The sequence below is a fragment of the Petaurus breviceps genome, unplaced genomic scaffold, assembly GCF_028583685.1.
Source record: "Petaurus breviceps papuanus isolate PSGF00001 unplaced genomic scaffold, PetGlider_PUasm1.0 37, whole genome shotgun sequence".
Lineage (NCBI taxonomy): Eukaryota > Metazoa > Chordata > Mammalia > Diprotodontia > Petauridae > Petaurus > Petaurus breviceps.
In genome coordinates, this window is record NW_027186296.1 from 23992076 (window position 1) to 24007081 (window position 15006).

A 15006-nucleotide genomic window follows, 5' to 3' on the forward strand; every position below is an offset into this window, starting at 1 on the left:
TCTCCAAAGAGAGAACTGGTAAAGCCTGAATGCAGATCAAAGATACTTTAAAAAAAATTTTTTTTCTTAGGGGTTTTTGGTCTGTTTTTTCTTTCACTGAATATTTACATGGAAATGGGTTTTTCATGACTATGAATGTATGACCTATTTCAAATTACTTGCCTTCTCAATGAAGGGAATACAGGGAGGGAGAAAATTTGGAACTCAAAATTTGGTGGAGATAAGAATGTTAAAATTGTTTTTACATGTAATAGTGAAAAATAAAATTTTAAATAAAAATTTTTAAAAAGAGTTCCTGGTGCTGAGGTAGATTCTCTATCTACTATATGCTAAGCTTCCTCTCTAGAGATTTAAAGACAAAAGTTATATTGGGAAATGTTTAGCAAAATAAATATATATATATTATATATGCAATATAAAAAATTAAAAGATGGACCTTTTGTGGGTGAATATTTGAGCCAATAAAAATATTTCATAATTCCTCAAAGGAATCCAGCACACTCCTTTCCTCCAATTTAATTCTGAGCCTTATTTGCTGCTTATTTGTATCATCTACCCCAGACATACCAATGGACAAAGTCTCTTTGCAGATTGTGGTATAATGTACCCAAACTGGCCCCTGAGTTTAGCTATCTTATTTTTAAAAAGGAAACTTTCAAGTTACAGAAGCTCAAATATGAAATGGACTCTGAGAAAAATCTGGACAATAAGCAGTTTATTAATATGAAAATTATAATTTTTATTAATTTATTAATAAATTGTATTAATTTATTTATATAATAAATTATATTAATTTATTAATATAAGTATTATGTGGTAATGGAGAATGATTTCATAAAATCGAGGTCCTTCAAATTGATAGATATGGCTACCTTACATGAATGTGCCTTTTATTTAATGATTTGTTTGAATTTAGCTAGAATAATAATAATAATAATCTAGGTTTAGGATGATGAAAAAAATAAATGCAAACTACCTGATACCTGTTTCTAACCAAAGTTGACAAACTCAAAACTTAATAGAGAAATTAGACCTTGGACATATGTCTTTACTTCCATCACTGTGGCTTTGGCTACAGCAAGCAAGGTAGACTAGTCTTCTTCAGCCAACTGATTAATTCATGCTCTAATGTACTCTTGAATCATGTAAGCCACAAAGTCTTTATTAGTTAGGGGTTCCAAATTAGCCAATTAGGCTGTTTCCATTAAATAAATTAAGTATATAATTGCATGAAGATCAATTTTGCTTTGTGTTTTAAAGCTTAAGATTCAATAATTCTGTCATTTGTCATTTTTATTGCTTTATCTTTTTTAGGGAATTCAGGGCATATTTGAGACAGGCAATTAAAATCCTAGATTCTTTATCGACAAACACAGCATTTACTTGAGAGCTCTGTCTCTCAGGAAGCTGTATTAGCAACCATCTATATCACTAAGGGTGGTTCTTTTATGTTTCTGCTAAATGTGCACTTGGCACCTGAAGCTGGCCTGATATGATTCTGAATAAATAAAGCAATTGAGAACATTTCCTAGGAACTCTTGTGTAATTTTTTTGGTTCCTTGGGAACTCATGAAGTCCAAAATTGCTTGATAGTTTTTGCTTGTTTCAAGTGAGCACAAAATAAGACCCCCTTTAATTGCAAAAATGATTAGAAGGGAGAAAAAAACTGTCCTTAAAAACAGACCTGGATGGTATGTCCCAAGGGTGGATTAGCCATCATTTAATTCTAGAGTAGAATGATGTTTTCAGTTGTGCTTTCATTATCCTTGATGATGATACACAGAATCTTAGCTACTGTTTTGAAATGGATCAATAATTCCAGGATATGGCCTACAGCAGTGGTCCCTGAGGGGACCCCATCAGCAAAATGACTTTTCACTCCCCTAAAGTGAAGTGAAAATATCACTTCTCTGGGGAAAGAGAGTGTTGGAAGAGTATTTCTCTTCCATGAGAGCAAAAATGTATCCCTTTTTCCTCCTACCCTTACACAATGACTTGGCCACCTGTAAAGAGAAGGGGCATTACTGGTTATCCTTAAAGACTGAACAGTAGATCAACTGATTAAATATCTATACTATAATTTATTTAGATTTATTCCTTCAGAGATCATTAAAGACATTATTTGTTTAGGCAAAAAAAATAAAGAGATTAAATTAGAAATAAAGAACTATCTTCTTACAGAAATATAAGCTTTTGTTGAGGTGTGTGGCATATTGAAATGAGCTTTGGATTCAGAGTCAGAGGTTATGGGTACCTTGATCAAGACATTAAATTTATCTGAGTTCAATTTCTTTATCTATTAAAAAGGAGGTTGAACTAGATAATCTCTAAATTCCCCTCCATTTCAATTCTAGGATCTCCAAAATTTAAAAGGCATGTTTATCTTTAAATTATTTCACTGATTTGAGATATTAATGATAGCAATAATTTGAAAGAATCATTAGAGTGATAATTACTTTGCTTAAATATAGCAGTCTAATGAATCTATTAGTATTATTTACTTTTTGTTATTATCATTAACTAGAATGAGTAATGGGGAAAAGAGACTGAACCTAGAATAGCAGAATATTATCTTTGTTCCCTATTTTGACTGTATAATTAAAATTAATTTTTCCTCTTTTCTCAGTACCCTTTCAGTGGTATGAATATTTTGTACCCTTTTTCATTTCCCAGAACTCTGAGCTTCCTTTCTTCTCCTAATATTATTAGCCACACAATCTCTAAAATGTATTCAAGGATTCAGGGAGTGAAGAAAAAAAATGGAATCTTTGCATTGGTGGTATTCCACTAGATTGAAATGAGTTCTTAGCATTCTTTTCAATCCCTGGAAAAAAAAGGGAAGTTAAATGTCCAAATATCTTAGGAAAAGGAAAGTCTTAGAACTGAATTAGTCAAAGGAGGTGGTGAGCCACATAATCAATGAATATTTGCAGAAACACTGTCCAAAGTCAATGGCACCAGCATCATTCAACAATGTGATTATAACCACAGCTACTGAAGACCCAGAAAAAAATACTCCCACCAAAGTCCTTGACCCTGTCAATGTTTAGCATCAGAAACTGTCAAGATTTTGTCAGTGAAAATTGCATTAAAGAGGAGGGATTACCATCTGCTTTGCCACTGCACCCTATGAACCTTTCCATTTGACCTGCTACTGAAACCTTCCACATATGTTGTCTCCTCTAATAAAATATGATCTCTTTGTGAGCAGGGGCTGTCTTTCTCATATATGTATGTGTGTAAACATATACACACATACTACACATACACATGTGCATGTATGCATATATACATGTATGCACATATATACACATAGCACACAGTGGTTTTTTTCTTTTTTTCTTTTTCAGCAATCGGGGTTAAGTAACTTGCTCAAGGTTACACGGCCAGTTATTTCTGGGTGTGGTGCTAATTATCTGAGCCTGGATTTGATCCCGACACTGGAGCCGGTGCTCTTACTCGCTGAGCCACCTGGCCACCCCATACAATGCTTTTTAATAAATGCTCTTTTGATTCATTCATTCAGCAATCACTTATTAAACACCTACTTTGTGTAAGGCATTTTGTCCTAGATATACAAAGAAAAAAATGGCAAATTATATCACCCTTCAAGGAACTTAAAATCTAGGTGAATAAAGCATGCAGACAGATAAAAGACAAGTGATTTGAGCAGGGAGAGAGCATGAACAGCTAAGATTCTAGTTTGTGTTGGAGTTACACACAGGTGTCATGAGCATGCCCACAGACTGAATATTACTTGCTTATTTCCATGTATGTTCATGTTTATGGAGCACGTTAAGTAATTAAACTTGACCTGACCCCTTCCCCAACCCCAACCCACAGCAAGCTGTTTAAGTTAAGACATTTGACAGAGGAGGTTGAAGGTGGTTAAATTTCACTTTTGGGGTATGGGGTGTTGTGTATATGTTTAGTTTCCAGATCATAATTGAAGAGTGTGTGAAACAAATGAGCTTCGAATTGAATCAAATGAAAGGGAATGGAAATACCACCTCCAACAAGAACAATGCAGCTATGGATGCAGAAATTGTGCTCAGACCTCTTATGGACTTCTTGGACAAAACGTAAGTACTTCAAGCATTTAACTACACCCTGGGAATCATTTAATTTTGATCCTGTTGATCATGAAACCAGACTGTCAACTCCTTGAGGCAAAGAGGTGTCAAATTTAATCTTTTTATCTGCCTCTGTGCTGGGTCCAGTGTCTTTCATGTATTAGATGCTTAATAAGTATTTGAATTGAGGTGAAGTTAATTTTCTTTTCATTTTTCAGTCCAATTTGTTATTCTGAGTTTAGTTTGCTATGGGTTTTATTTGCTTTTACAACAATTTAATAAGGATTTATTAAATGCATCCAATGAATGCAGCACTATACTAAGAAATGATGATATAAAGATTTAATTGGAAATAAAAAACAAAACAGTGCCAGCCTTCAAGGAATCTAATGGGATGGTTAAGATGCATACTCACCTGGTTATGTCACAAGGTAGAATGTGATAAGGGCAAAAAAAAGTGTTTCTAGACAAAATCACTTAAGAAATACGAGTCATGATGGGGAGGCTAGGTGGCACAGTGAATAGAGCAGCAGCCCTGTAGTCAGGAGGACCTGAGTTCAAATCTGGCCTCAGATACAACACACACACATACATATACACACACACACACACACAAAATAAAACTAGCCTTGTAAACTTGGGCAAGTCACTTAACCCCAATTGCTCTCCCCCTCCCAAAAAAAAGGGGGAAAAAAGAGTCACGAAAGATTCCCTTCACCTAGGGGAATCTGAGAAGGCTTTCTTGAAGAGGTGGCATCAGAGTTTGATCTAAGTCATTCATGGATTTAAAAAGGCAGAGATGTGGAGGGAAAGTATTTTAGGCATGGAAAACTTCCTTTGAAAATGCATGAAGGGGGCAGCTAGGTGGCCCAGTGAGTAGAGCACTGGCCCTGGAGTCAGGAGGACCTGAGTTCAAATCTGGCCTCAGACACTTAACAACAAAAAAAAAAAAACCTAGCTGTGTGACCTTGGGCAAGTCACTCAATCCCAATTGCCCTCCAAAAAGCAAAAAAAAAATGCATGAAAGTAGGTAGAAGAATGTATTATGAGATGAAAACTGCCAGTAGAGCAGTTTTAAAAATAATGCTTTTCTGTGTGATACAATTTTAAAGGAACTATTAGACTTTATTGTTAATTAGTAAAATTAGTTTTATGCACAATAACAGAATGTCAAAGTTGAAAGGGATGCCACTGGTCATCTAGACCAATCCATACTTTGGGGGAAAAAAAATCCCTTCTACAACATAGCTAACAAATGGTTATTCAGTCACTACTTGACTATCTGTCATGGGTACTGCATCTGTTTTATATTGACTGGTCTGCTTTCCTTTTAAGAGACTAAACCAGGGTTTGAACAATTGAATTGGTATTATTTCCTTGTTACATTAGGCATAAAAATGCCCAAGTTATGAGAAGGTGATGCTGTGGGGGTTTAGTAGAATTTCTGTTGCCCTGTGGGATGTCCTTCAGAACCAGTTACCTGGGGGTATATTGAAGAAGGGAGTAATATCCATTTGAATTAATAATTGTATTCACAATGTTTCATTGCCTTACAATCCTTAGCCTGAATCATGGGAGTGACCTGAGCTAGGCCTGGCCCAGAGCAATGTGGGTGAAGTCATCAGGTCTTGAGGCAATCTGTTCTATATTAAGATACCTCTAGGAAGGTGGATTTCCCTAGCCCCCTTAACTGTATCTGTCTGTAGATTCCATTCACGTCTACTTCTGCTCTCTGGAGTCACACAGAACAAATCCAATCTCTTTTTCATATTCCAGTCATTCAGACCCTCAGGATAATTATCATGCCTTCCAGTCTTCTTTTAACCAAAATATACCTCTCCATTTTCTTCAACTGACCATCATGTGGTACAAATTTGAATTCCTCCATGACCCCTATTCTTATTCTTTCTCTGTTACATTGTTTATCAGTGACCCTCCCAAAGTGTGCTCCCAAAACGAATGTATTACCCCAGATATGGTCTGGCAGGATGCTAACATCACCTTATTTCTGAGTGTTTTTAGAGGCAGCTAGGATTTATAGCGGATAGAGTACTAAAGCTGGAGACTAGAAGATATAAGTTCAAATTTTGCTTCCAACTTTAGCTGTATGACCCTGAGCAAGCCATTTGACCTCTGTCTTCCTCAGTTTCCTCATCTGTAAACTGGGAATAATAATAGTACTTACCTCCCAGGATTGTTGTAAGGATAAATGAGAAAATGAAGTGCTTTGCAAACTTTCCTATCTAAAGGCTAGCTAGGTTTTGTTATTAACACTACCACCACCATTACTACTGCTATAGCCTAAGATAATGGTAAACCTTTTTGACTATCCCATCATACATTTTATTCATATTGAGTTTGCAGTAACAGTAGAATTTAAGGTATTCAAAGACAATTATTGTTTTATTCCCATGCCTGGCACATAGATGGTCCTTAATGAATGCTTTTTGTTTAATGAATGGATTGAAATTTCATCTTACTCAATTCAGAACAATACTTTAGCCTATTAAGAGCTTTTTGAATGCTGCCTCTATCAGCCAAAGCATTAGCCAGCTTGCTGAGTTTTGTGCCATCTAGAAATAATCATTGACTTTTACCCAAGTCACTGATAAAGTGTAGAAGAGCAATGGTCAAGGAAAAAGCCCTGGGGGCCTCTTCCAGGTTCACATTGAATCATTAAGGAATAGTCTTTGGGTCCAGCCATTTACCCCAGTTCTGAACCAACCTGACCATACCTTCCACTAGTCCATTTCTCTTCATCATTTTCCCCCAAATAGAAGGAAATAGTTTATAAAATACTTGGCTATAAAATATTTTATAATTTAATAATATAATAATACTTTATAAGTATAAATACAATGATCTATCAGTACTTTATGAAATATTTGGCTATGAAATCTAATGTTATTCCCGTAATTTTCCAGTTTAGTAACCAAGTCAAAAAAAATCATATTTACTCTGGCATTATTTGTTAAACATTCATAGGTAGGATCAGAAGAACATCTTAGAGTGAAAAAAGATGGTAATGAAACTACTATTCTGAGGCAAAAGAAAAAGATATGGGATTACATAATCCTCAGAGAAGGGAAGAAGTAATCTTCTGGTCATTCAGATATGGAACTATAAAGACTGAGTAACAACTGGGAAAATCTTAGAAATAGAATGAGAAAGAAGAAAGAAAAGTAATTTTCCTCAGCAGTAGCTGCCATGTACTCCATGCTCTTTAAAAAAATATTCTCAAGAGCAAAAAGAAAAAAGAAGAAAAAGTTGTTTTCAAAAAAAAAATGACTCCATGACCATTGCAGGCAGCCAGAAATAATTTGCTAAAAGTAAGAGGCAAATGATAAGTTACTAGGAGAAAAAGTTAATTCCAACACTAAGTAAATGAAAAGACCAAATGGTTTCTTATTAAGTCTAAATTTCAGGTTAAAATAAGAAAACCAAGAATTACAACAATTAAGACTTAGTGAAGAATATTTCACATATATGTACAGATCTATAGATATGTACATGCATATTTATAGATAGGTACAGATATATCTATATCCATACATGTAAACACATTGCATATCTGCATACGTATATATACATACAACTGTGTCATAAGATTTCCATTTGTTTTTTTAATGACTTTAAGGAAACATCATTTTTAAGTTTGGTGTTTAAGTTCTAGATAGTTATAAAAGATATTTCTTATATAAAAAGTCTTTATGTACATGGTCATAAAATGAAATGAGCTTAAGCAAATAGCCACCAGCTTAAATTTAGCAGGGAAATACTCTTTAGAAACTCAGGTCTAGAAACATTTCCACCATATACCGCATCTGCAAAAACAACATCATGAAGTAATAGCCCTATGAAAAACTACATAAGGCACTTTAAGATATGTTTATCAAGTCAAGTCAACAAGCTTTTATTAAGCATCTACTATTTGCTAGGCACTGTACTAAGTGCTAGAGATACCAAAAAAGGTAAAAGAGTCCCAGTCTTCAAGGAGCTCCTAGTCTAATGCAGGAGGCTATAAGCAAACAACCATGAACAAACAAGATATATACAGGACCAATTGGAGATAATTAACAGAGGGAAGGCTCCAGCAATAAGAGGGTTAGGGAAAGACTTGTAGAAGTGGGATTTTAGCTGAAACCTGAAATAAGCTTCAAGATCAGAAGAGAGAGAGAGAGAAGGAAGGAGAATTCAAGGCATGGGGTCAAGCCAGTGAAAATTCCTACAGTTGTGAGACAGAAAGTTAGGAAGGAATGTTTGTGAGGAACAGCAAGGAAGTCAACATCACTAGAGAGTAAAATGTAAGAAGACAAGAAAGGTAGGAAGGGGGTGGTGTATGAAGGACTTTAAAAGCTTGGTAGAAAATTGTATTTGATCCTAAAGGTAATAAGAAGCTATTTAAGTTTATATGAATAGGACTGGGGGAGAAAGGATCATATGATTGAACCTGAACTTTTGCAATACAAGTGTGAATAGTGATAGGGTCTACAACAAGGGATCTTATGAGGTATAAATTGTAGAACTTGATAATAGATTGGCACTGGAGGATGAGAGAGTGTGCAGTTAAGGTTTGATACCTTATTTGTGAATGTGAATGACTGGGAGATTGGTTGTACCCTCAACATTAATAGGAAAGTCACAAAAAAGGGAGGGTTTGGGGAGGAAAGATGATTTCTGTTTTCAACATGTTGAGTTTAAGATGTCTATGAGAGACATTCAGTTGGAGAATAGCAGGTTGTTAGAGATGTTACACTGGGTTGTTGTTCAGTCCTTTTAAGTCATGTCCAACTCTTTGTAACCCCATTTGGGGTATTCTTGGCAAAGATAAAGGAGTGGCTTGCCATTTCATTCTCTAGTTAATTTTACAGATGAGGAAACTGAGGCAAACAGGGTTAAGTGACTTGCTCAGGGTCACACAGCTAGTAAGTGTCTGAGGCCAGATTTGAATTTAGGAAGATGGGTCTTCCTGACTCCAAGCCCAGCATTCTATTTACTATACCACATTAAAACTAGATAAATAGATCTAAAAATCATCTGCCTAGCAATAATTAAATGCATGGGCACTGACAAGATCATTCAATGAAATTGTATCAAGGGAAGAGAGGAAGACCAATGAGCACCCAAGGTTAGTGATTATAGTTATCCCTTCCACATTATGACTTTCCCCAACACAGTTTCTTTATGTCATGGTGAGCATAAGAAACTAAAGGTAGAAATTAAATGGGAATTTTGAGGGAATTTTCCAGAAACCACAAACAACACACAAAGGCTAGCAGATGACACAGACCCTATGACTAAATACTTAGCCTAAATTTTACAATAAGGTACCATAAATGCCCAATGAAAGAAAAAGAAAAAATTCAAACTTTTTCTCTGGTGTGAAGGGAGAGTCAAAAAATTTTACACAGATTTTCCAAATCACAGATATCCCTAACTCCTGCAACGTGGAAGGAATAATTATATTTCAGATATGTTTTTATCTACAATGTTGGTTTTTTTGTTTATTTATTTTTATGTGTTTTTATCAAACCTGTGAATTCATTAATATAGAGAACTCCTGATAAGGAAAAACCCCTCTATCAATAGATATCAGTATCTACTCAGCAACTTATCTTAGGAAATTGCCTGAGTACTGACAGGTTAAATGACTTGCCTAGAGTCACACAGTGAGTATATGTAGATTCAGGACATAAAACCAGTCTTGCTAAATACCATCTAAATACCATTCCTCACCACATTTCTTATTCACAATTAGAGAAGAGAGAATTATTGTACATTGAATTAGGTTTGTTGGAGGAAAACACTCTTTCAAACCAGGACTATTTAATGAATTCTTCCTCTACTGTCTCAAACAGCCTGCAAACAATACTTCATTTTCCAAAGTGCCCAATTAACAATTATAGAGTAATTGAATTACTCAATAAGATCTGATTCTTATAATCTTATCACTTCAGCAGGAACATCATTCCTAACATTTTAATCTATTTTGATTTTAATTATGTAAATGGACCTCTTGAATTTGTTTTCCTTGGCACACGAGATAATATGTTACTATCAATCATCTATTAGTGATAAATAAAGAGGTTCTACAGGTAGTAAATAACAGAACCCAGATTCAGACCTGAGTTGTCTGATTCCAAATTCATTGATCTTTCCATGACATATGCTGTTAAAACAGAAGTCTTTTATGGTAGCATTAAACAGAATTTGCTGCATTTTAAAATCCTATGCTGGTTCTATCCTTCAAGAAAAAAAGTTATTTATCAATTATCTGATTAATGTACCCAGTATGGTCAGTCACTCTCACTAAAACAGGTCTAAAATAGATCACTTAGGCTAAAGATTTAACCTACTATCATGTGTAAAAGTCTACATAGCCTACATTAAGTAAATTATTTATTCATTTCCCCTCTACCTTGTTTTACATAAAATTATTAATGGAATACAGAATATTTTCAGTAAAGTACAGTGAGAAGAGTGCTGGATTTGGATTTGCAGGTCTGATGCCTCTGATGTTTCCTGATCTACAAAATGGTGAGGAAGGATTTGCCCTCTATCATCTATTCTGCTGCCAGATGTGTGATCTGTTTACAATTTTTTTTGCACACAAATACACACACATACATGCACACACACATACCTCTTAATGCTCACTGTAGAGTTAGTCCTGTCCCTCTGGACTTTCAGTGACTTGATGAAGTCCATATGAATGAATTACGTCATTTATGGTTTAGCTATGTCATGAAAAAAGCTTTCCATTTTATAAATCTGCTCTAGTAAAGTCCAGTTTGTACTTGTCATATATTTTATGAGCACCTCCAATTCGATTCCCATGACTTTATTTCCAATTCTATGTTTGGGGTTAGTCTGCTGCTCTTAGAAAAAAATATTGATCCCAGAAAGAATACCAATTTCTAATTAGAAGTAAAAAAAAATAAACACCTGTAAAAACTTGGCAAATTCTTTAGTACCCCTGAACTTTATAAAAGCACATCTTTCTGCAGGCTAAGTTATTCTTTAGAAGTCAGTTATACCAGCTTCAGTATTACCCTTAACAGTCTGAATGTTAGAGAGAACATACCACAATAACTGTAGAGCAGAGGCTTTTAACCTAGACAGACTCATGGATAGATTTTCTGGGGCTTATCACATTGATTGGGAAAAAATGGCATGCTTATTTTCACTTACTTTGATTTCCTTTGTAATTCTATGTACTTTATTTTGTGAATTTAAAAACATGATTCTGAGAAGGGGCCCACTGTGTTCACCAGAATGCCAAAGCAGGCTATGACAAATGTATAAAAAAGTTGAGAATCCCTGCCCTAGAGTAACCCCTTGAACCCAAACTATGCTAGGAATTTCTAAAATGAGTGACCTTGACAACTGCATCACAGACAGGTATAACATTTCAGGGAGTACTGGCTGTACCTGGGTACCCACAGTACCTGGGTTCAAATCTCACCTCTAACGTTTGCTTGGGCAAGTGTCTTTATCTCTCAGACCCTAAGTCTCCTCATCTAAAACAACAATAACATAAAGGGCGTGGACCAGATAGTCTCTTGGTCCCCTTCCAATTCTAAATTTGTGATCTTATGCAATAACCACATTCTGGAAAATACTATATAAACTCAACCCTGGTCCAGCACTAAAAGTACACAAAATGTCTTGGCACTGCTATGGGAATCACTGAGGTCACCCTGCTAGGCCCACTCTAACCTGAGAGTTCTGGCCCTTCCTGAAGCAGGAACCATTTATTCATTCATCCAAAACATTCAACAAATTAAGTGCCAACTATGAAGAATGCACTGAGGAGTAAATATAGTTCTTGGCTAGATTGGTGACAACTTGATGTCAACTAGTGTTGGAATCAGATAATTTAGACCTGAATCTAAGGACTCTCACTTCATCCCTGTATAATATTAGGCAAATCATTTAACCTCTCTGAGTGTTTCCTGATCCATAATATTGGGTAGTAGTATCTGGCCTAGATACGGTTTTGTGAGGGTCAAATGTGACAAAGTCATCGATGTAGGTATTCTCATTGGTGGATCACAACCTATCTATGAATTTCTAGCCTGTATGTCTCTTATCTAGGGCCTCTCATATTTTTGCTACAGGGAAACCATTCAATATGTTGGATACCTTCTTCTGATCTTCCTAGTAATGAGAAGATACAACGAAGCAGATTGGCCCTCTATCGTTTATCTATCATTCTCACTCCATAATGAGATCATCATTTTTTGTTTAATACAACTTTGCCTGAATTATTTCTCATTTGTAATCAATGTCAGCCTGGTGATATCTACCATGAAATTTTCCATTGCCCTGTGAATAATACCCACCTTCATTTCTTTGGCAATTGTAGTCTGGGTGACATTTCTTTGAGCATTGTGATTTTCTATAATTGTAGTTTTATATATACTGATACTTATCTCATTGTCCAATTGCAGTGTCTGAGAGAGGAGGGAAAAAAAGAGATGGAGAGAGAAGGAGAAAGGGAGAGACAGAGAGAAAGGGGAAAGAGGGAGAGAGAGGGAGAGAGAAGGGAAGACAGACAGATGGGTTGTTGGGTTGTCCATCTAAGTATATGTCTTATTCTGTACAGTAAACATTAAAAAAATCTGCATAGATCTTTTTTTTATTTTTTATGTGTCTGTTATTTTCCACTTTTATTATCAAAAACCTTCTAGATGCTTCTTTTGATCAATCTCCAAGTTTCCTTAAATTTGTTTTTTCCTTGTACTGACTCTCACTGTTTTCTCAGGCAATAATGCCTGTAAATCTTCTATCATTCTTCTCTGTAAGAATTTACAAATAAAGTTACTTATTAAAAGGTAACTAGTGTTACCTTTGACTGTCATATCTCTCTGCTTGACAAGGAGATCCAGTATTTGCTGACTTGAAACAATTTTTAGGTTTCATTAGTCTTATTCCAACATTTGCTTTACATTGGTTAAATTTCTTTAGGGGGTGATTATAATTTATGATAATGCATGTTCTTTCATCTGGTTTTGACTTGGGAGAGAGGTCAACAACCTATTTATATGATCAGGTTGAAGTTTTAATTGCATACCATATCTTTTTGTCTCATTTTTTATTACTTTTTATCTGAACTCTATAGATTTTCTATATACAGGAAACTGATTTGGGAATTATTTCCACATAAGTAATGAATTTTTCCCCTGTGCACAAAAAAAATCAGTTTTGTTTTAATTATATTTAGTGCTTACCATGTCTAGCATCTCACAATTTTTTTCCTGCAAACATTATCATTCTCTAAGCATAAGAATTCTCTGTGGTTTACAAGTGTTTGGTCTCTCTCAATCCTAACTCCTGAGTTTTGCTTTCCAGTATATTTTGCACAATCCTCCATCTTAAATTGAAGCCACTGAATATCAAGGTATAGGATGATTTAATTTGGAAAGCCTTACTGCATTCATTTATTTAATTTTATTGCCATTTTATTTTTTGCAAAATATGTTGGCACCCACATTGCATTTGTTTTCATGTTGCTCTTTTTACAAAAACATATCATAAATACTACAACACGAGATGAAAAGTTATTCCATGAAATGATATTTCTTATTGCTTTTGAACATATGATAAAAGCTGATTCAACCAACTCCTTTATTTGTCTTTCCAATAAGAACTTTTGAGTTATCCTTATATTTAACTTCAATTTCCTGTTATCTTCTAGCTTTATGTATAGTGGGGATGTCAAACTTGGACCAATTTATGTTTACTGATTGATTGGTCTTTCAACAAAGATCCCAAAGCACTATGGTCCAGGTCATTATCTCTTCTTGCTTTTCTTTCTGCTTCAAGTATTTAGTTTCTCCAATCCATTCTCCACATAGATACCAAAATGATTTTCCTACAGCAAAGATCTGAACAGGTCATTCTGCTACTCATAAACCTCATTGAATTCCTATATCTCCAAGATAAAATAAAATCTCTTCTTTGGCATTTAATGCCTTTGACAACCTGTTCCAGTACTACCTTAGAAGTTTTATTATATAGTACTCTGACCCTCACATTGTGCAGTCTAGCCAAATTGGCTTTCTTTGTGTTCCTTCATAGCACTTCATTCCCCATCTCCATCTCTTGCATTGACTGACCTCTGAGCCTAGAATATAATTCCTCCACACCTCTATCCCTCTGAATCCATATTCAGGATGAACCATCCAAACCAGTCAACATAATGGCTGTATTTAACAATAGATTTATTATTCTGTCCTAGCAGGTAGTCCCCTACTTCTCTGTTGTGAGTTCTCTGCATCTCTTTGCATGGTATGAGGTAAAATCGAAGTGTTTTTCACTTGCATTTCTTTTAATATTTCTTAATGTTTTCATGTGGTCATTTATGCTTTGCAGCTCTTCCTTTCAAAACTATCCCTATCCATTGACCACTTATCTTTGGCCCTTCTTGTTATATATTTGGGTCAATTGCCTATGTATTCTGGCTGATGGATTTCAGCAGTGGTATTTTATACAACTATCTTTTTCCTCTCAACAAAAAATTGTTTCTTAGTACTCTCTGTCTTTCTTTATCACTAACATAGTCACTTCGTAAAGGGAAGGAAACAGGACGCAGCAATATTCTCTATTTGTCGTTATTATTGTTTTGTGGTCTTCCATGGCCAAAGAATTTATCATCAGTTGCAACAAACCTCTCCATGGTTAGGTAGGCTGGTTCTCTGAATGTATGCATAGTTTGTTGCCAATGCTGTATTTGAAGTTTTTCCAGTAGAAAGTGTTCAAGCTTACCATCCCCTGGTACAACCCTAACAAGCTCAGGGTCACCTCCATATGTTAATGAGGTACGAGAGCATAACATTGTAAAAGAATGACTTTATATGATGTAAATTGTTGTTCTTTTTGTTGCTGCTAGATATGGACCATGGTCCCTTGTAATGGCTTTGTACACCCT

General features: G+C 35.2%; 1 protein-coding gene across 1 annotated transcript in view; it reads left to right on the forward strand.

Moving 5' to 3' along the window:
- Nucleotides 1-15006, forward strand: part of LOC138169643 (protein unc-13 homolog C) — a 487553-nt gene that overhangs the window by 384687 nt on the left and 87860 nt on the right. The window contains exon 21 of the mRNA XM_069099296.1: nucleotides 3933-4082. Coding sequence (XP_068955397.1) covers nucleotides 3933-4082 — 150 coding nt within the window. The remainder of the gene's footprint in view (nucleotides 1-3932; nucleotides 4083-15006) is intronic.